At 40.8% G+C, this 26,115-nt stretch overlaps 1 protein-coding gene across 3 annotated transcripts in view; it reads left to right on the forward strand.

The window, feature by feature from the left end:
• Positions 1–26,115, forward strand: part of RNF144B (ring finger protein 144B) — a 69,134-nt gene that overhangs the window by 8,769 nt on the left and 34,250 nt on the right. Inside the window, exon 1 of one of the 3 annotated variants that reach the window (XM_056483964.1) lies at positions 13,864–14,207. The exons of 1 other annotated variant lie outside the window; for it this stretch is intronic. In XM_056483964.1, the coding sequence (XP_056339939.1) occupies positions 13,927–14,207 (281 nt within the window). In that variant the 5' untranslated portion in view covers positions 13,864–13,926. Of the gene's footprint in view, positions 1–13,863; positions 14,208–26,115 lie in introns of those variants that run through there. One more of the 3 variants, XM_056483966.1, reaches the window with a different exon arrangement.

The following is a 26,115-nucleotide window of genomic DNA, read 5'->3' on the forward strand; positions in this document are numbered from 1 at the left end:
CTGACTTGCATTTTGAAGTGTTCAGTTTTTTGTTCTTGAAGAACCACTGAATAACTGGTCAGAGCTGGTTTTCAGGTGACTTATGTTCGTTTAGCACTTTGCTCAGCAGCTCTTTGAAGGAGATGGGGTACAGAAGCAGAGGGCTTATATCACATTTTTTTTCCCCTCTTGGAAACCTTTTTGGAAATTCACACACAGTGTTAGTATGCAGTAGTGCTTTTGCCTTTTGCAGAAGTTGAAAAGCTCCCTAGAGACCATCAGGTTTGTTTTGTGCATGATATTAAGACAAATAATGCAATTATATGATCAAAACACTTGACTAAAGGTTGTCCAACACTCCAGATGTTGGTAACATCCTGTGGGAACCCTTTGACTTTCAGACTAGACCCCTCTGTGAGCTGTTTCTTGTTTTGCTGTAGTTTTACCCAACATGGAGCAGTCATCCTGAGAGGAAGTCTACAAATGTGGCACAGCCCAGAGGAGGATGAATAGCTGCAGGGAGCATAAATGGGCCAGTACTGTTTTCTTGTAATGGGTGTCAGTATGGGGAGAAGAAACTGCAAAATACATGTATATAAAAAAGATGAGACCTTGTTCATTTGGGTCAGGCTGGCAAAAATGATCATTTATTCACACTTTGAAGTAGAGGTGGAAATGGGGGAGAAGCTCTGGAGCCCATGATGTTTCTCAAAGGCAAAATCTTTCCCAGTGTCTAAAATCATGGCAAGGCAATGCTCAAGAGTTATCTGAGCTTCAGGAGAGCAGAGTCCTGTTCTGCACACACTGGGTTTCAATTACTCTGCCAGACAGTATTGAGTAGTATTGAATCTGCCACTTGACTGGAGGCAGGCTTGATAAAGACAGCATTCATGATAATTAAATGCTCAAACAGACTTTGAAAAGAGAAACGTGTCCAGCTAAGGACTGGGATAGTTGATCCCTTGCCGACTTTGTCAGCATGGCTTGGGACTTTGTATCTGAGAAAAGGCAAAGCTTTGTGTGACACTGCAAGGGGCTGAGTCAGGGGATCAGTAACCTGTCTGCTACTGCCAACCCCACTGACAGACAGACAGACAGACAAACAGAAGCTTTCTAGAGCCTTGTCTCTGCATTTTTCTGTGTCTGTTTTTCAGGAAGCTGATCCACAGAACTGTTCTTCCAGAGTGGTCTGTGGAGTGCTCCTTGATTTCATGGCATTTGAACACTCTGCTTTGTTTCTATCCCCTAACTAAGAGCTAATCCCTCCTAGAATAGTTTCCTTGTATAATTTTTCAGGACAATCAGTTACTGAGGCTCCAATTACAAATGCCAGGGAAAGTTCCTCTCAGTTGTGCATGTCAGCAAAATGTCTTCTTTTATTAAGGTGACTCCCATTGTGGAGGAAAGCTACATGGCAAAACACAAACTCTGCCAGAAACACCTCCGCATTTGAGGTGTTGGCAATATTTGTCATGATGAAGTAATTGGAGCACCCTACTGATTGCTAAAACAGGTTCTTCACTGACCTGTCTGAAACATTCAGGATTTTTTGAGGGGGAGGAGGCAGGTGGGGAAGGGGTTGGTGGATGAACTAGGAAGAGCTGAAAAGGGGAAATATCCTAGAAATTATTCAGTCCATGTAGGGACTGTCAGCTTTGTGATAAAATGTTTGAGATCAACTGATGCAGGAATGCTTTATGGGGCTCTTGAATCTGGAAAAGTGTCTTTGCCAATGGATAAAATCTGCTTGAAAAAGTTTGTTGTTGTTTTGGAGATTTTTTGGGTTTTTTTAAAGTGACAAAATGACTGATTCTGGAAACAGTGAAAGGAAGTGTGTGGTTTTGTTGTGAGTGTTTTTTCAGGCATTAGGTGCTACCATCAAACATCCTGTGGTGCTGTGGCTGTTCAGCTGTTGGTTCAGTCCCTACACCAGTGTGTGGCTTGTGCTGAGAGCCCTCTCTCCCACAGCCTGTCAGCAGGGAGGATTGCTGCTTCTGCTCTCTACCTTTCTGGTCCTCCACAACTCACTGCTACTCCTTTGTCTTGTGCCAACGGTGTCATCCTTGCTTGTGGTGTTACGAATTTTTATGTGGGCTCATCTATTAAAAAAAGCACCTTGCCTTATTATTCATAAAGGAAACATATTTCCTTTCAGCTTCTTTGCTTCCTCTATGACTTGTACCAGTGGCTAGCCAACAGTGATGACTAGTTAATGCTGGTCAAGAATTGCAGCTATTTATTTTCTTGATGAGGAGGAAAGGAGGCTGAAGAAGAAATGTCAAATGTTTTGACTGATTTCATTGTGTACAAAGGTATCTTGTATCTTCTTCCTGTCGCATTCTTCCTGCCCTGGTTTTTTTATTATTTCACAACTTTTCCTCTGGTTCCCTCAGACTGCAACTCAGACTGTGAACTCTTTCTGGCAGTGTGTCCCCCCCCTTGCAGGGGGACCACAGTCTGAAGTAGAGTACAGAAAATCTGTAACATAAGAAGTATTGATACCAGGCTACAATCTCACAAAGTACAGCCTCTTATCATTACTTTTAAAAGTAGAAATGTTGGCAGTTAGGAATTGTCAAATAGGTGTTACCTAAAGGAGTTGCCTTCTGATAATCCTATGCACACATTAATGACAAACATTAAAATGTCATGGTCATGCACGTTACATTTGCAGTAACACAGGGACCCAGCTGTAAATACTAGAAGAAAAACTGTTTGTTCAACACATTTCACAAGAAGGCCTTTAAGGCAAAAACAAGATCAAGCACACTGGTGCATGTTTAATATTTCTACAGATAAACTCATGAGCTAGTGCCATATTCACAGTGTGATATTTGGGATTTTGCTTACTGCTGGAAGTAACTCCTCTGAAGTAAAGGTGCAAGGACTTTAGACTTTTAGAGTAGATTCAGACAGATTTCAGACAGGTCATGCAGGAAGTTTTAGGAACTGTCTGCCAAACATTTTGTGTAGCTGAAGTAACAAGATAGAAAGGGCATGAGTCAAAAGGAAGATGGTGGGAAGGTGGGAGGAAGAATACAGGAAGAGATTCAGAAATGAGAGGTTTTAGTGGCCCCTTGGCTCCTCTGCAGGCATTTTGTATTTATTTTGTATTAGCATCTAGTATTTAGGCAGATAGAGTGTATATGGCATTTATCTCTTCTACCTTAGTTAAGGCAGGATTGATAGAAACACATGTAGACACTTTGTATTATTTGAATGATCATTTGTATTATCTTCCAAATAAATACACTTCATCAGATCAGTGATGTTCACTGGAAAGCTTCTTTTTAACTTTTCATCTTCTCATTCATTCATTCATTCATTCATTCCAGATTTCGCTTTGAAAATTTGTTTCACTGCTTTGCCCTTGAATGCAAGGCACTTTACAGTCTGTAACAAACCATACAGGGTAGCTGAGGCATGTGATATGTACTTTGTATACAAGTAAGTAAGGTTGTGGAGGTTTTTTTAGTGGTGTTATAGGTGATAAATTTACTGTGCTTTTCCAAGGTCAGAGGGTGTTTGTGGCAAAGCCTGGAAAAAAAAAGAAAAAAAAGTCTAAACCTTTTATCTGTGCTGCAGGTGTTTTTTGTTAAAGAGCTGGACAGCCTATTGCAAAACTTCTGAAATTGACTTCTAATGGTCAAAACCTGAATGTCAAATGAAAGCATTTCCTCTTTGCTTCCTACTGTGTATAATGAAACTGAAAGGCTCTACAGAGTCACGTATTTGAAGAGTACCCAGTAAAGTGCCCTGACTTTTGCTATGATTTTGTGAAATGATCAGGCTAATCCTAAAAGGTTTGAGCTGATTTAAATCTCCTGCTTAACTGAATTTCATAGGGACATAGAGCTCATGTAGATTACACTCTTTGTTTGCTGATACACTTGACAACTTCCTGAGCCATTGATGTAAAAAGGCAGGCTGGACTCTCCTGTTGTACATATCCTGGTACATCCAGTCAAAAAACCCAGCATCACATAAAAGGCTGATCAGTGTGTACGTGAGGCAGTGCAGTTTATGACTGCTCCAGGGAATCTTTGGAACCAATAGCAGGGAACTAGGGTTATTGTTTTAGTAGTGTTAAGGGACACAAATCATTAGAAACCAGGCTTCATCAGTTTTGCTGCTCAACCATTTCTTCACATACAAGTTTGGAGCATAAAATCTGCCAAATTAATAAACTTTCATTCCTCAGGAAAGCCATGGTTTACAATGCCTTCTGAATGAGGAAAATAATTTATTCACTGAGTGTTTTTCAGCAACATGCTGGAAACAATTGTACAAATATGTGTTATTTTAAATTCATAAGCTTTTTTCAATCTTTTTGCAACAGGAAAAATAAAGTTGTTAGGCAATGGATAGTATAGAGAGCAGAGATCTTATTTGTCAGTTTAGGGATGCTTTAATGTTAGAGAATCTTAAACCTTCATACAGTGCCAGTAACAGACTTTGTGTGGTCTAGACAGAGTGATGGATGGGCCTTGTGGCCCATAATAGTATTGAAACTCAAAACATCTTGGTATGTGGAGTGTTGCACATTTTTTATCACTAAGAGATAAAAAATTTATTGTGCACTTGTTGCCATTTGAAGGAGGCTGAAGCAACTTCTCTGTTTCCTGGAAAGGCAATCAAAGAATGAAAGCACATTATTGGAATTTTTCCTTCTCCGTCACTATCTCCATTCCCGTCATACTCTGCTGTGTTTAGTGGAAATTAACTGCAGCAGAACATCCAGAGAACATCTGATTTCCTGTAAAACATTAATTTTATTTATTCTTCGTGCATGTTTTTCAGTTCTCTCCTCTCCTTCCTAATCCTACTGACAACAAAAGAAATTACCCAAACATCAACTGTTGGCTTTATGTAAAATATTTCATCAAAAATAATGATTCATTGAAAAAAGATTTCACACAGTAAACACACCCACAAATACCCACTCAGGTTACAAAACCAAAAATGTTATCAATAAGGACAAAGGAAGTTGTTATTTTAGTTTTTGAACAGGCTTGATTCATGTTTCCTGTCATTTTGCTTGGGGAAAGAGAAACAATTATCTTTAAATAAACAATTTAACAGAACTGCCAGAAATTCTTCAAATCCTTAAACCAGTATTATCAGGAATAAATCCAAAGCTGAAATAAGCTGCGTTCTCCTGCTGTCCAAATTCAGTTTCCACATAAAAGTTTGAGTGCTACATCTCACATCACAATCTGATATTATTTTTAACCCAAAGGCAAGGAGCCATTATTGTAAACCCTGTTTCTGTGGCATAGTGGGATGTTCACCATGTTTGAAGATGATCTCAGGTGGAGTTTCATGGTTCTTACCAAGTTGTGCTGTATAGTTGCTCTGAGGTTTGCTCAGTAGGAAGCAGCCTATTTGTTCCAGTTTTGCCAGCCCAGAGAGGTGCTTGGTGCTGCTTTCCAGCTGAAGCCTGTGGCAGCTTGCTCCCTGAGACACCCAGTGAGATGTTTGGGATCACCAACAGGGGTGCTGGAGATGCTACTGTCTGGATTCTGACTTTGTTCTCTGCAAGGCTATTGGGAAATGCTGTTTGTCATCTTTTTGTTTGTGTTGTTCAAAAAGCCATGAAGATACACAAAGCTAAAAGGTCTTAGTGTTTTTCCATGTAATGTTAGAAATATTCTGTAAGTGTATATGATTCTTGCCTTTCACTTGCCTTTCTTTCAGTATAGCAAATGTACTCTATTCATGAACCAAGACTAGAAAGACTGGAGAATGTTATGCTCAGTCTCTTCATGCTGTTAATTTCATATTTAGGAGAGTCAAATGGTTTTCCTGCCTCTGGCCTCTGTTAGAATCGTGGAACATTTTGGGTTGAATGGACTCATCTAGTACAACTCCCCTGCAATGAGCAGGGACATCTTCAACTGGATGAGATCTCTCAGAGCCACATCCAGCCTAACCTAGAGCAATTGCAGGAGTGCAGCATCCACCACCTTGCTAGGCCATGTGTTCCATGGTTTTACCACCCTCTGCTCCTAATATCTAATTTAAACTGACTCTCAGTTTAAAGGCATTCCCCCTGACCTGTCACTACTCACCTTTGTACAAAGTTTCTCCCTAGCTCTCAGGTGGGTCCCTGGACCCTTCTCCAGGCTGAGCAGCCCCAATTCTCTCAGCCTGTCTTTGTAGGAGGTGTGCTCCAGCCCTCTGATCATCTTTGTGGTCCTCCTCTGAACTGACTCCAGCAAGTCCATGGCCTTCTAGTGTGTGGGACCCGAGAGGGGCAAGCATCACCCCAGGTGGGGTCTCATGAGAGCAGAGAGGGGAAGAATCCCCTCCCTCACACTCTGGCCATGGTTCCTGTTATGCAGCCCAGCATACAATTGGCTTTCTGGGCTGCAAGTGTGCTTTGCTGGGTCATGTTCAGCCTCTCATCCACCACACCTTCCTTGAACTTCATGCTAAGCTCCTCCTTAAACTTCATGTTCTCTTATACCTCCTTGGCAGATTTCAAGATCCTCAAATTTCTTCCCATCTGCCTTCTGCAGGTGGGATCTGACCTAGCTTTGCTCGTTTGGTAAGTGAGAGAGGTGTCAGGACTTCTTCCTTGCAAGTAGGCCAGTTGCTTCTCTTTTTGTCTAAAGTCTCTCTCTTCTTCCACCATGCAGCATTTCCATTCCCTGTGATTTAGGATATTGTTTTTCCCAAGATATGTAAATTCCATGTATGTAGAGTGTTATCCCAAGGATAACATAAGGAAAAATTTTGTTTAGAAAAATTTACTCACAGTCAGAGGTCATTGAATGGATTTCTTCACCTTGTAAGATAGAACTCATGGAAACTAAAAATTCCAGAGTTCACACTTCAAAGCTTTGTTTATATTGTATAACACAAAGTAATTCTCTGTGGGAAGAGATTTATTGATGCATTTTTGTCCTGACTGTGTTTTTTCATACCACAGAAAATGTGTATACATGTATGAAATCAAAACTTGATCTGTTAAAATTTCTTCCAGGTGAGTATAGGGCAGTTAAGTGGAGCCAGGGGCTTTTCAAAGATGAAGTCAAGCTTAACAGAAAGATGAGTTCATTTGTCATTTCTTCAATGACCGCAGATTGCACTGAAGCAGAAAACACTATTTGCTTAGATTTTAGCAGTGTTTGGAAAACCAAAGGTTTAGGTATACCTCTTGCCCTTCTGCCCCTGATCAGTCTTGTAAAACTCAAGTTTCTTTTCCTAGAGATTCTTTCTGTCCAGCTGGGTATCTCTAATTTTATAAGAGTCTTAAACAAATTACTAGGTCAAAAGCACCTATTTTTAATGAAGTTACCTGGCAGTTGATTGTAACAGATACAAAAATAAACAACCTTAAGTAAAGTCCTCCCAAATTATTTCAGTGCAGCTGAATAAATCCTCACGTCACCTGCAGCAAGCAAGCAATGTGCTTGGCTTTGAGTTCCCACTCTCCTAATTTTGGGATTGTTGAATTTAACAACTGCTTGCTAGCTGGTGCATGTTAAAGGTGTCCTTTCAAGGAGAATTGTCTGCTCTGCTCTGAGCAGAGGAGGGAAAAAAGTTTTATCACTGTCCTAACGAGAGACTGGGATGTGAAGCAATCTTGGATTTTGTTACTACAGCTGTGATGTGATAAGAATGCTGCCAGCAAACATTTGCACGTGTTTTAACATGTTGGTGCTTCTCATCTAGGAAGTGGTACTGTGTCCTTGCTGGATGCTGCCATTACAAAGGTGGGCAGCCTAAAGCAGCAGGGAGGAGACAGGCTCACTCAAACAGCCCTGCTGGGGTGCACTGAGAGGCTGAAATCCTTAGAAACTATTAATTGTGTTATCTGACCACATGATTACATTCCACAGAGAGAAAAGTGGATCTGGACAAACCTTCTCATACCTGGTCTCACCATAAATGGGTGAGATGTAAATTCTGGTAGGTGACTGTTAAAGGGTTGGGGAATGGCATGGAGACCCTTCCTGGAAGTTGAGTAAGGAGAGAGATGCTGGGAGAGAAGGACAAGTTCTTGGTTTTCCCCTATGGGTATGTTTCAGCTCTGTTATTTCCCTGCATAGCCAGTCAATTGGAGTAACCCCTCTCCAACCCCTCTTGGAAACTATTTCTCACCCTAAATCAACCAAATGCTAAGTGTGTCATACTTAAATACTAAAGAAAAGTTACAAATCAAAGGTATCTATTAGCTCCACACCTTGGTCTTCCTGCCAGATGTCTCTGAAAGTCCTGTTGATGGCTTTTATAGCCATAAAATTAAGTGCCTGGACTCTGTCTCATCTCTGACCTGTCCATCCTTGACTTCAGAAGTTAGTTAAAACAAAAAGGTCTGGGCTGAAATGTATTATTAGGTACTCCCTGCCACCCTCCCTCCAAATTCTACCTGTGTTTTAAACCTGCAGATAGAATCTCATTAGGCTAAGGCAAAGCCATCACCTAGGAGACTGGATTGGGTTGGAAGGAATAAAGCTGTCTCTTAATATTTCCAAATAAAGCAGTTAAGAGCTTGAGACAGGACAGAAAACACAGCAGAATCAGAGACATGAAAACAGTGCACATTTTTATCTCATGACACAGACAGGTTGATGACCTCCTCTGCTACAGAGGAAGCTTTCTGTGTTGGCTGCCAGGATGGTTTTCCCCTCTCAATTTTTAAACTGATGGTGATTCTGATGTCTGAAATCACTGCAATTCCAGGTACGTTACCAAAACACTTTGTTAAAAGTCAACAGAATGTGTCATTTTGGGCACACAATCAAAAGGAAGAAAAATGCTTGTGCATGATTGCAAGTCTGTGCCATGCTCTGAAGTTAGCTATAAGCACAGTTAATAGAAAATAATTTATCTGAGTTTTAAGTTATCCCCATGGAATCTTTATATACTCTTGTTAAAATGTGTGCTAACTTTAAGAGAAGGCAGGAGACGAGGACAACTTCAGTGTCTCCTCTTTCATTTGTATTTAGTATGATCCCTTCAATGCTACTTTATAAATTACTCTTTTCACAGCTAGAGAGTCTCACCTGTTACCTGATGCCCATAAGAACTGAGCAACTCCACTTCTGTATGTGTAACACAAGAATATGAGAGCAAAGCAAGCTGTTTGGTTCCATTTTATTTTTTATCATCAGTTCACGAGGTGGTGCTGGTCTGGGGGGAGCTACATGTGCTGTCCAGCTGGGGAACTGCACCTGCTTGCACAGGGTGGCCTCTGAGCCCAGGTGGTATCCCATGTCCCTGGCTGCAGGGCTGTCACCTCATTGATGATCACTGTGCAGCTGGGGAGGGACATGACTGCCTTGTGAGCTGATGGCTGGTACTCCTCGTGTCACAGGAGAAGGTCAAGGGGCAGTGTGACAGTAGCCTGCAAGGAGGTGGCTGGGGACGTGCCCTGGGGCTGAGGGCGCTGCTCTGGCTGGATGGCTGCTGCTCATCAGTGTCTTATTTATGGCAGGCTCACAGCAACGTGGCTTGTTTTCTTCTTGTAGGCTGGTTCTCCATACTCTTAGTGAGCAGGAAGGAGCTAGCCCAAGCAAAAATTTCTGTAGAGCTGTTGCAGAGCTCTTTGGTTGCCAGTGGCAAAATGCCTGCTCCTGGTGGTACTGCCAGTGGAGCTCTGCCACCAGCAGGTTTTGCTATGGGGGCAGGTACACTTTGTCTCAGTGCCTCCAGGTCCCAAGAAGACAAGCTGTGCTGCAATTCTGGTAATACACTGTCAAAGCCATTGGCCTGGATACTTAAACTGAAACTTCTAAGCATCTGAAACCCACCCACTGAGGTAGCAGGCTCACTCTTATGGTTTTCTGCTGAGGCTCTATTTTTTTTTCCTCTAGCACGGTTCTGTATGGATCAAACACCAAAAGACAGTTTAAAGTATAAACACAGGAAAAAATGTGGATATAGAAGAAATACAAAACTTATGGAAGCCATATGATTGTGTTTGGAGATGGTTCACTATGCCAACAAAGTTTGATGAATAGTGCATTTTGCATTGTTGGAAGGAGCAGGATGAGTGTACGTCACCTACCACTTTTCTTTGTGTCTGAGACAAATCCACACATTTTGAGATCATAATCATAAATGTTCAGTAGACATTGTGCCATCCCACTCCCTTTTTTATGGTAAAATAAAAAGCTCTTTACACTGCACCTATTATTCTTTCAAAATAATTTAACTTGATTTATTTCACTACAATAGAAAACTCCTTATAATAAAGTTTTATGTTTTAGCTAAAGGGATTAATGAAGATTTCAAGCCTGGTTTCTCAGTGAGTGACTTGCATACCAACTCAGAATTGTAGAACAATAGGGTTATTTAAAAAGGAAAATATGTGGTCCTGATTTTGTTGTAGCTATGCTGATTAAAGCTTGTCTGCGTGCAAAATATTACATAGCTCTTATTTTTCTGCACTGACATCTGATTTCTAGCATTGTATGACTGCATAAATGCATATATGGAATAGAGATTCCTTTTAAAACATTTGGTTAATGAAGGTACCACAAATGACTTTTGATGGTGTAATCCCCCTTTAAAATAGTTCCCATTGAAGACAACTATTTAGTCCATGATATCAGGGGTGTCACACTTGCAGCTTCAGATAATGTATGTATACTCCCTGTGCATAACCTCTTCCTGTTTTGTTTTCAGCTTTGGTTATGTTACTCATTAGTATCTATTTTTGTTGTGAAACTGTCTCTCTTACATCTACAAATACTTTCTTTTTCCATAGGGAAATTGATTATTTACATGTACACTAAGTAAAATGGACAGAGATTCATTTTTTAAAGTTAGGCTTTGATTTTAAAAAGCTTGTTATAAAACCTGTTTTAATATTACACCTATGGATAGCAACTGCTTTTCAGGTTATTTATTTTTTGTTAGTTGAAAACTGTGAAACAGGGGAGTGAATTTTTTTGTTTTTTCCCCTCATAAGCAAATCGTATTTCTTTATGTAGAACTGCAATTAAACTGTTAGTTATATTCTAACTCAGTGTTTTCACTTGGTATTTTGTTTGTGGGATGTGAGTGATCTTTTCACTGGGCACACTATTACTTTTTTACCTATCTATGTCAAAAATTAATTAGTAATTTCAGTTAATGCAGAGTGGCTTAGTCATTTCTGAAGTATTTCAAATCACTGCAAGGATGACACAGCCATGTTAGTAATTAACTATGCCAGCCTTTATTCTTATTCTGGCTAGAAACTCAACTAAAAGTTTCCAGTGATATTGCATTTTGACATCTCAAAGGCTCAGCTATTCCCCCAGCCTAGAGGTATAAAAGCATCAGTTAAGAGTGTCCAAAAAATTAATTGGACCCTCTCAGTTTTGTGCTTTACATCACTGCTATCCAAACAGAAAGCAAATAGGGAGAACTTAGCTTGTGCCTTGTCTGGAATTGTGTGACAATGTGAACTTGTGTTTTATTTGTTGGCTCAGAAAGGAAGCCAATCAATCTGGGTTAAGAGATTCAGGGATTTGAGCTGGGTAGCAATTTTAGCATGACTCATAACATTTCACAAAATTAGCTTGCCAAGAAGATGTGCTTCTGTGCAACTGTGAAGTACCTGGGCTTGAGGTATAGCTGGAAGAGAAATCATTTTGACAGAAGAGCTCATAAAAGTTCAGCTCACGTCTTTTGGTGATGGCAATTGGAAGAATCATCAGTATTGATCATCTCAAGTCCTTATAGCCTGAGCTCCTGCAGTGCCACGTCACCTTCAGCTCCTCTTTGCTGTGGGGATCCTGGGTAAGCACAAAAGTAGTATGTATATATATATATATATATATATATATATATGTACTGAAGAGAAGATGGAAGCAGGGGCATAGCCAGCTGTCCACAGAGCATCAGTAAGTGATTGCCCAGTGTGTAAATCTGGGCCCCACAGAAGAGAAGCGTTTGGAACAAGCATATCTTAACATTTCCAGTTAATTAAATCTCTTGAGAAACATCTTTGATTTTCCTCACCAATTTTGTGATGTCTAAGGGAAAATAATTTTCTTGTAAGCAGTTTTGCACGTTTATGCAATCACATTTTAACTTGCGTGGAGACAGTAGGAGATAGGATAAAAATATGATGGGATGCTTGTAGCTGAAGTTTCCAGAATTTTTGTGCATTTTAATGTACAAAGTCTAGTTTTCATAGTTTAAAAGAACACCCCCTTAGATACAAGCTGGCCTCATCATTTATCTGAAAGGAAGATGACTAATCTTTGTTGTAGTTGTGTCTCTTCACTGGTGGAGGCTACTTCAGTGAAGCTTGTTTTTGTTTTGTTGTGCCAGCAATGAGTAAGAACCAAACCAGATGTTACTTTTGCTACTCTGGTATTGGCAGCTGCCCTGCTCTGCTTCTGAACTTCATGCCCTGCCATTTCCCCTACACCTGCATGAATGACTTGATTTCCTTCATCCTTCTCTCTCACCACTCTCCTCCTTGAGATAATTGCCTTTTGCTGTTCAAGTGCTCTGGTGCTGAGCACAGGGGCTGAGAACAGGAAGAGTTTTCTTGCTGAGCTTCATCTGTGGCCCATCAAGAAATAGTGTGATGGAGGCAGAACAACAAAGGGGGCAGCTGCAGGAGGAAAACATGGAGCTGGAAGCAGAGGGAAGGTAGTAAAGAGAGCAGTGATGGCCACTGCTGAGAATTTATATGTCTGCTTCTGCTGGGAAATGCTCTGACAGCTCAAGTGGCACTATATGTGACATGGCTCTAGTTTGCCTAATCTTGTTGCAGCCCTGTTGATGAGCACCATAGGGATCAACAAGATTCCACATGTTGGAACAGTTATATTTTTTCTTGTTATTATTCTCTCAGTCCCTAAATATATATATAAATAATACATAAATATATAAAAATTGTATATATAAAATTATATAAATTATATATATTATATAACTATATATAAAATTATGTATAACACCCAGTGTTAAATAGATAAATTCTAAGTTTGTACTTATTCTGAGAGGAAAAGAATATATGATGTAATTCAAGCAAAGCTGTAATATAAAGGAATAATTCAGCAAAGAGGCTGAATTAAAGTTGCACAACCTTTTTTCCTCCCTCTTAAATTAATCTGATGCAGTATAATTGTCTGAAAATAACAAAAATAACTGAAAAATAACTAAAAGCTCAGCTGTGAGCTTTTATATACCCCGGAAGAAATGCTTATATATAATTTTTCACAGGAAAGTACTGAAGGCAAAATGCCAGCAATGATTGCATGAAGTACAAAATAAATTTATTTCATCTTAAGAAAATTGTAGATTAACATTTATACTTCCTTCTGTTTTTCTGCACCTTCTGCACTCTTGGTATATCTGTGTTTCTTATCTGTGGGTGTGGTGCATTTCGTACAGCAGGAAAAGTTCTTGCGGGTTTGGTGTCATGTGGCACAATTAGATATTCTCCTGCTACTTGCTGTGAATCACACCCTTAAGTCTGGAATACAGAACTGCAGGATTCCCAACCCCTCTTGCACACAGGGACAGCTTAAAGAGCGAAATTTTAGTATTGACAGAACAAGGTGAGCACCATCATCATTAAACACTCAGATCTGAAATTACACAGGTACTTTACTTTTGATTTTTTTTTTTTTTTTTTTTTTTTTTTTTTTTTTTTTTTTGGATGACATTTCATTTGGATGACAAGCAGAAGCCAGCAAGGTTTCAGACAGACATCAGCTGCTGTGCAAACAGGTTAATTTTGGAGGGCTTTGATGGGTGTCACATCAGATGCTTAAAAGCGCTCCCAGTTTTACCTGGCCAGGCTGGGATGGGCGCTGCGGTTCAGAGCTGCGCAGAGACCCAGATCAGCACGGCGGGGCGTGTGCATTGGCTGGGAGCTGACGGGGTTTAAGGAATCACCTGCGGCGGGATGGAGTCTGGCATGGGAAGTAGGAAGTGCTGTGCCGAAGCTTCCTGTATAAATAAACGCAGCTTTCCCACCGCCGCTGCATGCGGGCGGTGACGCGCTCGGGATACAATGGCTCGGTAGCCGGGCATGGTTCGGCGGAGCGGCACCGGGGCTGGCGGACGAGTCCTGCGGCAGCCCTTGAGGGTGTCCAGCTGGCCGGCAGCCGGAGGAGAGGCAGGCGTGCGGGAGCGATCTGCCCTGTGCGAGCCCGGGTCCGTGACATCCTGCGCTGCGGGAATGCCCCGCGCCCAGCGCGGCCGCTGAGGAGGCGCGCCGCGGGCAGCGAGTGCCGCTCTGCTTTCCAGGTGTGCTGGGATACAAGGTGTGCTTCTAACGAGTGCAAAAGGCTGCTCTTCTTCTTCTCTCTCTCTTTTTTTTTTTTTTTTTTTTTTTTTTTTTTAAGGTAAGCACTAGAATGATTAAATAGCTAAAATAAACGTTGCTTTTGGTTTGGCCAGAATCAAACTATGCGGTGCTTAGAGCTGAGGCAGAAGGAAAGCTTGGTCTCCCCTTAAAGGCTGAAAATAGACATCAAGTACTTCCCAAAAGGGTGTAATGACTTTTGTCAGTGTAACTTTTGGAGGAATATCTGTTCGAAGTGTTTAAGAATGCTGCGCTATTAGGAGATGTGTGAAAGGCAATTGCTAAAATGGCATACTGTCAGTATGTTTTAGTTTAAATGGATTAACTTCTTTCATGCTGGAAAAAATACCTGACTAAGCTGGAGGAAGCCTGAGTTTAAAATGCTGATACTTCCTCCTGCTTTAAAGGCATTTCTTCTGCCACGGTCTCATGCAGCTGGTATCAGGAAGGAAAAAAAAATGTTTGCCTGCATTGTAAGTGTTAACTTCTAATCCGTGTTAATGTACACTTCTAATCTGCTCAGGGTTTAGGGTTACATCATTTATGTAAGCACATACAAAATATACCATGCTTTTGTTTTCTAGTTTGCATTTGAAATTTTTTGACACTAAGAATAGACAACTGCATTTACTGGAATGTTTGCACTGCCTTCTCATCATAAGGCTTTCTCAGTGCAAAGCAGCTTTAGTAATGAAGATGCTTCAGTCTAGTTTGTTTTAAAGCTCTGCATTTTCTGTAATATGAAAGCACTCTGCTTTCTAACTGCTTACAGCAATATCAAATGTCTTCCTTCAGAGAGCACTGTAAGTTGTAAAATATTTAGAATTACTGTAGCGAAGAAAGCACTGCATGACGACTTTGAATCCTCTTGGCCAATAGACACTGAGTGCTTTAAAGAAGTAAATTTTAGCAGAGGTACAGGCTATGACTGAAATACCCCCATGCAGCTTTCCAGCAGGCAGAGCAATCTGATATGTTTGGCTGCCCTCAGCCTGAAGGGCAAGTTGTCTCACTTAAGGGCAGGCACGGGGTTTGGGATTCCAGTATTTACATAAACAGAAGTTTCAGAATCCTGTCCTTAAATATTTTTCAAAACAAATATATTGTCCTGATTCTTGTCCTGTATAGGACTTGTCCTTGCATGAATGTGAGTGGGTGTTTGAATTGTTGCTTTAACATGAAAGTGACTGAAACACTTCCATCAATGAATGTAAGCTGTTTTGGAGAAAGTACTGCACATTGATAAAGGCATGGCTGCAGCTATGGTGCTGGAAGTAATGCTTTAGATTATGGATTGAGAGGTGTGTCTTTGCAGAGTGTCTAAAGCTGTAGTAAAGTGGAGTTATTCTCTCAAAATAAACCAGAGCTACTCCAGAGCCAAGCCAGTACGATGAGAATCAGACTCCTTTTCTCCCATGCATCTTACTGCCTGATGGGGGTATTTCACACAAAGTCCTGTCTGCTCACACAAGGACACAGAAACCTCCCTAGGCTTCATGTGGAACTAGCATTTGGCAACCTGGAATAGTGTCTGTTCCCCATGCTGAGGTATATTATGCATGTACCTCGCTGGTGGTCGTGGGCTTCTTTCCTGCAGATTTTGGTGACTCTGTGTGATAGTATGCTTTGGGGCAAAAGTTAGCAATATAAATAGCAAACAGTATGGAGTTTTTTCTCTCTAGCTAGGTTCTTGGATTGCATTCTGTTCTATAAACACTTCACAAGCTTTGTAGAAATAAATAGTGTGGAAGTGGTTGCCTGGCCTTTCCCTTTTGGTGGAGGAAAGTATGTACTTGTCCATATTATTATTGTGAGTTTAAAACACAACTGTGAGAAGCAGCAAGCCACTCCACAGGGAAACAAGCAGTGCTAATGCTTAACCTGGTTTGCAGCTCATTAGTATACCTCTGATAATATCTGTGGTGTGAGCCCAAGCCCTGTGCTTGCAGCTCACCCTGTTCAGACCTTTCAGTGATTTTCAGTGGTGAGACCCAGTGGAGTGTGTTGCTTTGATGTAGCTTGAAAGAACTGCTACAGACTTGCTGTCCCTCTTCTGGAGTGGGGAGTTACCTTGAATGTGCCTGAAACTTCACAGTGCCTATAGGTTGTACGTATCAGATCCATAAATATCTCCTGGGCTAGTAGTACTGTGATATCTGAGACCATAATTACAGCTCTGGGCCCATGGATGTCTCAGGCACACGTGAACAAAATACTGTGGCAAGCTGCCAGTGTTGCTGTGAGCTGAGTCTGTCAGACCTCCTTGCATGTCCTAAAGCAGACATTGCCTTCAGTGTCATGAGGCTGGAAGTGATTCTGGAGCTGTGCTTTTCCTCTGGTACTTGCCCAGAGCTGGGTGCAGTTCCCTTCTCTTCCTCTGGTTTCTCCATGGCAAAGCAGAGCCCGGTATAATGCACTTCACAAATTGTCTTCTTTGCCCTTCTATTCATTCCATTTGAAAACTAATCTTTTGGTTTGCAGAAGGAAGCATTGAACAAAACAAGAAAGAACAGATCCAGAGGGAAAGACAGCAATGATACTAAGCTCAGCCTCTAGCACTTTGTATTTCTGCTGAAGCATAGCTGAGTTTCAGTGCTAGACTATGAGCCTTCTCACTTGACAGAAGCACAGGTCTGAGGGCCATCGTGCACTGCAAATTTACCTAGTCTTGGACAAACATTTACAGAGATGCTTGTGCCAAATAACTTTGTGCTGATCAGTAAGAAAATAGTGTTCAGTACTCGTTCTGTGTCTCTTCTAAATGGTTCCGGCTCAGTGGGAACTGAGTGGGCTTTACATCCATAAAGTAGGTCACTGCTAGGAGATACTAAAACACTAAAAAAAAAAGAAAGAGTGTCTCAAATTACAAAGGTCCTTATCCTTCCCTTCCTGCTGAAGTTTTCCAACTCCTAGTCTTCCAGGAGGAGCAGAGGTGCCAAGTAGAAATTTCTAGGCTTGAGAGCATAACTAGGTTAACTACATTGCAAACACACTTTCAAATAAAAAGTGCAGCTATGTGAAAAACCACTTTGTTTCTGGAGTTTCCTAGATCTCTTTGTATGTATTGGTACTTTTGCACAATCACATATGTGTTTCTCATTCCTGGTTTCTTTTACTCTGTTATAATAATGAAAAAATGTCATGAGTTGACCAAGGTCTGGGTGTTTTTTTATTGTATTTTTGGGGGAATCTGCTCAGCCCGCAGGAGAAAACCCATAGTATGTAGTTAGAAAGGTCACCAGTTTGTCTTCTGCTTTGAGTGTCCTTGATTCCTGCAAGTACAGTTTCAGTTTTGGTGGAGCTTGGGCTAACTTAGCTATGGGACCTACAAGCATCCTTGCTCCTTCTGAGTGAGTCAGTATCTCTGGAGTCCCAAAGCCAGCCAGCACCAGGCACAACGATTTGGGACGCATGAATCTGAATTTTGGACCTGTGCACACTAGAGCAAATTCCTTGCATGGAGTTTCTTCCTGTGGATTTCTTGAGATTGTTGTAGACACAGCCATCATGGGTACTTGTTATACATGATTTTTGTGGCAAGGAGAGACAAGAGAGCATAGAATCATGCAATAGCTTGGGTTGGAAGGGACCTTGAAGACAGACCATCTAGTTTCAACCTACCTGCCATGGGCAGGGACACCTTCCACTTGACCAGGTTGTTCACAGTCCTATCCAACCTGGCATTCCATGAATGAGACATCCACAGCTTTTCTAGGCAGTCTGTTCAGTGTTTCACTACTCCTCTGAGGAAAGAATTTATTCCTAGCATCTAATGTAAATCTCCCCTCTTCTAGCTCAGAACCATTCAGCTTGTTTTATTGCTATCTGCCTGTGTAAAAATTACTTTTCCTTTTTTTATAGACCCCTTTTAGATACTGGAATGCCACACCAGTGTGTTCCTGGAGCCTTTCCCTCTCCAGGCAGAACAATCCCAGCTCTCTCAGCCTGTCTCTGGAGGAGAATTATTCCAGCCCTCTGATCATCTTTGTGGCTCTTTTCTAGTCATGCTGTCTCAGGGTCACATGCTTGCTGTGCTGAGGACTCCAGGGCTGGATTCAGAATTCCAGGTGGAGTCTCAGCAGAGTAGAGGGGCAGAATCCCCTCCCTTGATCTGCTGCCCCCATTGCTTTTCATGCAGCCCAGGGTGTGATTGGCATTTTGGACTGCAAGCACTGATGCTGTTGACTCATGTCCAGGTTTTCATCCATGAGAACCTCCAAGTCCTTTTTGTCAGAGCAGCTCTCAGTGAGTTCTTCTCACATTCTGTACCCGTGTCTGGGATTGCCCTGAGCCAGGTGCAGCACCTTGCACTTGGACTTGTCAAACCATTTAGTTCTTAAGCACCCACTTCTCTAGTTTGTCCAGATACTGGTTAGGAGACAGAATACAGAATCACTTTTTATTAGAAGGAAAAATTACCATTTTACTGCCATGCTCATGCTTCTACCCTTTAATTGAGGCTGTCAGTATTTGTGTCTGTTGCAAGCTTTTCTGCCTTTTGCTTTGTTGTAAAAATGAGAAGAGGATGGAAAGTTTGAGTCATTACTCAAGGAGTGGACATTGTCTGGGTATCTGACAGAGGCTTTGATGATACTCATGTTTGGTTATACAAACTTGAATTTTCAGATAGATGGGAAAAACACCTAGCAAATCTGAAAACATTTAAGTGTTCTATATATTTGCAAGAAGGAAAAATCACTGGAACAGAAGAGCTGTATGTGATTTCTTTGGGGCTGCCTCTGCTTACACTCTTATGTACTGTATGTTGCTATGGCATGGGGAAGATTTCTTTGCTACATGTGAACATGTAGCTGCAAATAATTCAAAATTACACGCTCTAAATCTCTATGTACATAGAAGGAAAAACACATTTCATGACAACCAGCATCCAGGCTGATCCTTTGCATGCAAAGAAAATTCCAGAGTTAAGTAGAAGCAGTGACACGCAGGCTGGCACTGGTTATGTCTGAGCAGTCGATGGGAGAGTTCATGTGTCCTGCCTGTGATTAATTTTTGAAGCATTCTGATGGAGGTGGGGAGATGACCAGGGAAAACAAGCCAGTCTTCCCCCTCCCCTCTCCTTTCAAAAAAAAAAAAAAAAAAAAAAGAAAAGAAGGTTATGAAGCTGTAGTCATTGGGGAAATCAAGCTGATCCTGTGTGCTGTTTACCACTGCACTCACTGGAACATTTTTCACAGCAGCAGGCACTCTGCCAACCACTGGTACTGGAACTCTTCCCCATGGGGTTTACCCATTTTAGGGCTAAGATAACATCCACGGGGCCAGCAATAACTTGCTTGCTGAAATTTTTCACAATAGAGAAGATGCAATCTTGCACCCTCTTGACCTCTCCACAGTTGCACTCATGGTTTCAGTGGTGGGGACTCTTCATCACAGTTTCCACAGAAAATCTGTGGGAAAGGCAGTCATGCCCTTTGCCAGGAGTGAAGCAGAAGCCACGTACATGTACATAATTTAGACAGTACTACTATGAGGAATGTATTTTTTGGATTGGTCAATGTTTTTGTTGCAAATGCACAAGCAATGTGCATGGCTTGAGCAATTTCAATCCCCTTGTTAACTTTGCTTATCCTATTTTGGGAGGATGGACCAACAAATTAAGGAAATGTACACTTGTAAAGACTAGAGAAAAAGTCAAGAATTCTTGTCTTTTCTCCACATTCCACAAAAATGAGGACAAAATGCCTATTTTGCCAATGGGCATTAGTTGTCACAGTCATGATTAGAATACCAGCTAGCAGAAAGTTTCTAGAAAGGTTTCTGTAAGACTGTCATCCTATAATATAACAAATCTATGAGTTCTTTTCAGTTCTACTTCCTCATTTTTCTGAGAGTTTGGGAGGTGGGGCAGCTTCTATCAAAGATAAGCTTCCAGTTGCTTATCTTTGCACACATAATGCACAGGTACATTGAAAAACACTCCTTTGGAGGCACTCCCGCTGGCAGGACTTTGCATGGATCATGTAGAGACTAGCCAGTTGTTCCCAGATGCTGAGGCACTTGAGGCTGAAATCTTGTATGTTTACAGGTTGCTATTCTCCCTTGTAATTATTTCTGTAATGAATGTTGAAATTTGGAGTTGAAGTGAGGGAGTGATGAACACAAACTTCGAACTGTGTTTCTTGGACACTTCTGGTTTATTACATGTCTTGTGCTAACATCTGGATTTCTAAGTAGTTGCATCGAGCCCCTGAGAAACTAACTGTGTTCCCTGTGCTTGGCACAGTACAGGCAAAAATCTTTTTGTGAATCCTTGGAGCCTGAAGTACAGAGACAGAAGGGGGATGTGAAAAATAGAGTGGGAGAGGGCAGGGCAGCAGTGAGACAACATTGGGTTGTGTGATAGACAGTGTCATCAGTCAAACAGCTTTTTTACTCATCTTTAAGAAAATATCATATTTGTCTTACACTGTTAATAAAATGCAGAGCAGAATAGATAGTGTGTGTTAAAAATGTTTATTTATAAAAATGGGAATATACAGTTGTCTTAAAAATGCATGGCTGTTAAAGTTAGTCAAGAGTGTAAGACTAATAGTAGTTGAAGGTATTTTTCCTGTTCCAGCATAGTTTGCAACTTCTGTTCAGTAGCATGTATATGAGGCCTATCAGAGGTTAGAGGTGCCCCAAATTCAAAGTCTGGGCACATGGGGCTCCTCCACACTGGAGTAGTAGGCGATATGGAAGGAATTACCTGCAGCAGAATTCCTCCCAGGATCTCTCTCACAGCATGTCTGGCTCTTACCTTTTCCCATCCCTGGGCTGGGAAAGAGGGAGATGAAATGTGAATACTGAGAGTACAAGCAGAGAGATGTTCAATAATGGATTGTTACTGGTGTTTACTTCTCCTTTTTGCCTCTGCAGATCTGGCCAGAGCTGGAACTTGTCCTTTCCTCATCTCCAGTTGCCCTTGGAAGGACTCATTGAGGAGCTTGCAGAGGAGTGGTTTAGGGATACATTCTGACTAGTTTAATTGCCAGTTATGAAAAGCAGTAGTAATAGTTACTTCAGTAAATGTGTTTGGTTTCAAAACAGCCTCATGTCCGGGTCCAAACCTCTTCTTGCCAAATCTCAGCAAGTCAGTAGCTGTTCATGTTGTTTTCTTAATGTGGCAAAGGCTTTTGTTAGAGATAGTGACTTCCCCAAGGTCTAATCCTCAGCTTTGTCTCCCAGTGTTTGATTCACTGACTGTCCTTGTAGCTAAGATTTGAAAGTTTCCACTGGGTAAGCTTTCTAAGTCATTGAGATACATTTGATACATTGGCAGTTGTCAATGTTTTAATTGTTTTAATTTTGGCTACATTGAATAACATATTTACTGTATAATAATCAGCAATGTATTTGATTGTAAGATTACATAGGGGCAGATTAAAATATTATAGGTACTATTTTTGTTCACTGAGCAGTCACACCAAAATTGTTATGGAAGGAAAATCAACTTATTCCATTATTTCTGTTGATGTAAATCTAAAATTGTTAAAAGTGCTTTTCAGTGCTTGCAGTGGAAAAAAGTCTGTAGGACCTTATTCTTGCAAGTTTGCACTTTTTGTGGCTTGACAAGATGAAATGGCAGAGTTGTTAAAGGTACCATCTTATTGCAAGTGCTGAAAGAAAAATTCTCAGATCACCCCTTCTGAAAATAAATACATGGAAATTTTTTTTTCAATAGATGGCTTTCAGTACATTTTGCAGAATTCAGTGCAGGATCAGTTTCCTTGTTCCTGTCAGTTGAGTTGTTCCTTGGCTTCTGGCAAGCTCTGCATGCTTCTCTTGATGTCAAGAAGTTTGTTGCTGGCCCTTTGGAGGTCTGGCTTTGTGTCACATCTCTGTTTGCCTTGATCTGCTTGCCTTGCAGTCAGGACACTGCTTGCTCCAGACACAGTTTTGGCAATCTCCAGCCAGGGGACCTTGAGAGCCCAGTTAGTTTCTTGTTAGAAGAAGGGTGCAAACTGCAATGACATGAAGCTGGTCCCTCTGTTTTCCACTGCTTTCACTTTAACAGTGTGTGTTTACAAATATCTCCTAAAAGTCCTTGTTTTAGAACAGGCCAATGTTGCAAATGTCTTCTGAGCACACCCTATCTAAACTGTAAACATTCCAGCTCAGAGATTTAGCACATCCCAAGGTTCTGTTATCCGATCAACAAAAACAAACATTTTTTTTCTGTGTCAAAGGCAAATTGTTACATCTGACTTCCTATTCCTGTTTCAGCAGAGACAGCTAGCCAAGTTATCAACCCATTTGACCTCCCAAAAGCTCAATTCCTTTTACTTAGTAAATGCCACAGTTACCAAAAGCCTTCATGTGGTCTGACAGAAAGATTTATCATTTGTCATTTTGAAGAATGTGTTTTATTTAATAGTGCTATATTACCTCTTGTCAACAGGATGTTAAAAGTAAAGTGCACCAAACTAGTTTGGGTGGAAATTCCTTGCAGCTTAGCATTAACATATGTTGCATAGTGTCATTAAGAACAGAGGATGTTATTTAGAAAAGCTTTAGATTTTAATCTCAGACCTGGTAACCAGTACTTGGAATTCCACTTGGTATAATTTTGTTGTTTGAGTATGTTTTGGAAATATTTGGAAATGTTTGATGCCAAAACACTCCAGTTCTCTTGTCTGACCTCACTTTGTTTCACCATGTTTTGTGCTGATCAGCTTTGCTGAGCACTGTGACTGGGATGAGCATAAAACCTTAGGAGAATCCTGCTGTTGACCTCCTGCAGGAGCAGAACATGTCACCATAAGCAACCCTGTGCCTGGGGCCAGCACTATCCCACTGCTCAGGCACAGTAAGCCTGGTACATCTGGGTCACCCCAAGACAAACCCACAGGCCTGCCCAGGACTCACATCCAGTAGATCTGGTGCAGGAAGCTGTGGCTCTCTCTGCCAGTGTTGATAGAGCTGTGTCCTGAACTTTGGTGTGTCCTAGTTTCAAGCACAGAACTGAGTGAAAGTGGTGGCTTCTGCAGTAAGGTGTGACCTCATCCCATGCAGAATGGATTGCTCCCATCCTCATGGATTCAATGAGTATTGCCATTGTGTGGCTCCTGTCAGTTTTGGAAAGAGTCGAATACCATGGTTTGATTTTTGCATTTCAGTTTAGTAACAGAGTTATTTCTCTTTTAGTTGACATGTTTTTATCTTTAAGGGATCCAAAAGTGCTTTTCCTAGTTCCCTTCAGCTATGAATGGCAGCATTTATTTCATCATTAGCTCATAGACTTCCTGTTCTTGGACTCTCTTGCTTTTTGAGAGTGGAAAGGGGAAAACCCCACTTTTTTCCCTCTTGCCTGTTCTCAAGCACTATTGCAAGAAAATCTGTACAGAATTCCCACAATTGCAGAGTCACATCTGTTTGAGAAAAAAAATCAATTCTGCTATATTCAATTAATATCCATGATCTTCTTGCAAAAAAACCCATCTCCCCGAGGACATACTACTGACATAGGGTCACAAGAAGTTGCTGTGGAGAACTGGTGTTCTAAATTTTCAGTTATTCATACCTCACAGAATTAAAGTGAAGTAGACAAATTATCCAACAACTGTACTCTCAAAGCCTTGTGGAGACTGATATGTATATGTGTCCTAGTGGTGTTTTGGTTTGTTAGAATGTTTTGGAATGATTGAGTGCATGTGACATTTGGGAAGCTGTTCAATGTGTATTTTAAATATCCCAAAGTGCTGGTATAAAAATTCCTGGCAGAAGTCTGGATCATATTCTGGATTACTGTAGTCAGTTCCTTAACTTTTTTGTGCAAGAGGCCTTCCACTCACTGCATTCCAATAAAAGTATTTGATATATTTATTTTTTGGTTGCTAGCATGATATGAAAATACTCCATATAGCTACTGCTTCTTGAACAGCAGCTCAAGGTTTTGGGTTTTTTTCCCCAGGCATTTCAATGAAAACAAGTGAGAGAAACTGCCTCTGGTGTGTTCTCATATACCAGCACATTTACCTAGGCTGCTTGTCCTTTAGACAAGTTTTCTGACAAAAAAAATTTTACAGTGTAGAAAGCTGTAATGAAATGTTATACATCTGACTTTTCTTAAGCCTTGCTCAAAGAGAACAGATACTGAAATGCTTTTATTCTCTCTAATGCTTCGGCTTGGTAGCATATTATGGTAATCCAGAAATGGGTACTCCTCATACATGCATGTAATCAAGTGCTTGCTGTTTTAAGGCTCAGAACTAACACAATAATTCTAAATATATTAAAAATGTATTTAAAATGAGATCTTCTATTTGTGGATCTGGTTGCTTTTTTTTTTGAGACCATGATTTCAGAAAATCTAAGTACTTGTTTAACTTCTTAATAACCTCGTTGCAATGAAGCAGAATATTCAGGCTTTGATACACAGGAGCACTTAAACATATGATTAAATGTCATTCTTGAAGATGAAGGCTTATTTAAATTGAGGCTTTAATCATATGTTTTACAGCCTAACTGGATCACTGCCTGATAAGCAATGCTGTGTGGACTGGATAGGTAGCTCTGTGTAGGCAGTGCATATCATAAGGAGAAATTATTGCACTGTGGGTTAGTGGTCTGTCTGAAAGACCACAGAAGCTCCAGTGTACTTGACTAGGACTAATTCTCTGAGCAGAAATGCTGAGTTTAAAAAAAGCTGTCTTTGTAATGAATTTTGAATGACATTATCTTATCTTGAGAGATTTGGGACAGCTAAGGACTGGTAACCAAAACTGGCAATGATGGCATTTCACTGAAATTGATAGAAATGTGGGCTTCTGACAGTTGTCTTCACAAGTCCTAATTTCATATCTTGTAATTTGACCCCATTATCTTAATACCCCTCTGTTATATTTTTTAAATCTTTCTGTAATTGCTCTTTTCGCCCAAGGGCCTGATTTTTAGCATTGGTTTTTAACACTCATGTTTTTCAGGCAGTTTTCTTTTTTTATCTTTTAATGAGGGAACCTTAGTTACAGGAAACAACAGAATCCTGAGTGAACAATGTCAAACCAGGTTTTTGTATGGCACTGAAGTAATTTCATAATGGGTGGAGTACTTGAAAAATTTCTAAGGCATGAGAAAGAACTTGCAGTGCTTGCAAATGTTTCTCTAAGAGATTTTAGCAAATACCTGGTACACTAAATAGGAGTGTAACACACATGCTGAGACTTTGATGCTAAGTTTGGGGTTTTTTTTGTTTGTTTGGGGTTTTTTTGGAGGTTTTTTGGGTTTTTTTGGTAAAAGAGGGAAGTGCTGTGTTATATATTAGACCAACATGTATCCTTATACCTCTTTTCAGTCTCACCATGTTTATCCAAGTCCACATGTCTGAGTGCTGGTTTATAGGTGTACTGGGGCAGAGAGGCCTCTCAGGTCTCACCCTGCTCACAGGATGGACCTGCCAGCCCAAGGGGAAAACATATTAAGGACCCTTTTTGTTCCATTGCTGTTTCCTGGAGCAGTGTGTTTAATACTTGTGCATTCCTTGCCTTCCTTTAAATTCTATTTGCAGGTAAAAGCATACAGCTTGATGAACTTCAGCAGAATTGTTTATAAACACAAGACTTGAAGTAGCTTCTCCAGGAGCTCTGCTTTTGCAATTGGATGCAGCATGTGAAAAAATGAAAGCAGAATTTGTGGTGCTGAACATACTCCATTCATTCTCCTCCAGCTTCAGTGCAGGAGGCTTTAATGATTCTATGTGATGTTTCTAAGTGGTGAAAGTCACATTCAGACACTTTTTTTTACTGAATACAGTGAGTTGGTTGCAGGCATGCCGACAATGTCCTGATGTTGCAGGTCAGGAGACTGCCTGGCTTGTTTTCTCTATGGCATACACAGAGTAACTTCTGTTCTTTGGTAGTAGTCAT

Source organism: Oenanthe melanoleuca, chromosome 2, assembly GCF_029582105.1.
Source record: "Oenanthe melanoleuca isolate GR-GAL-2019-014 chromosome 2, OMel1.0, whole genome shotgun sequence".
NCBI lineage: Eukaryota > Metazoa > Chordata > Aves > Passeriformes > Muscicapidae > Oenanthe > Oenanthe melanoleuca.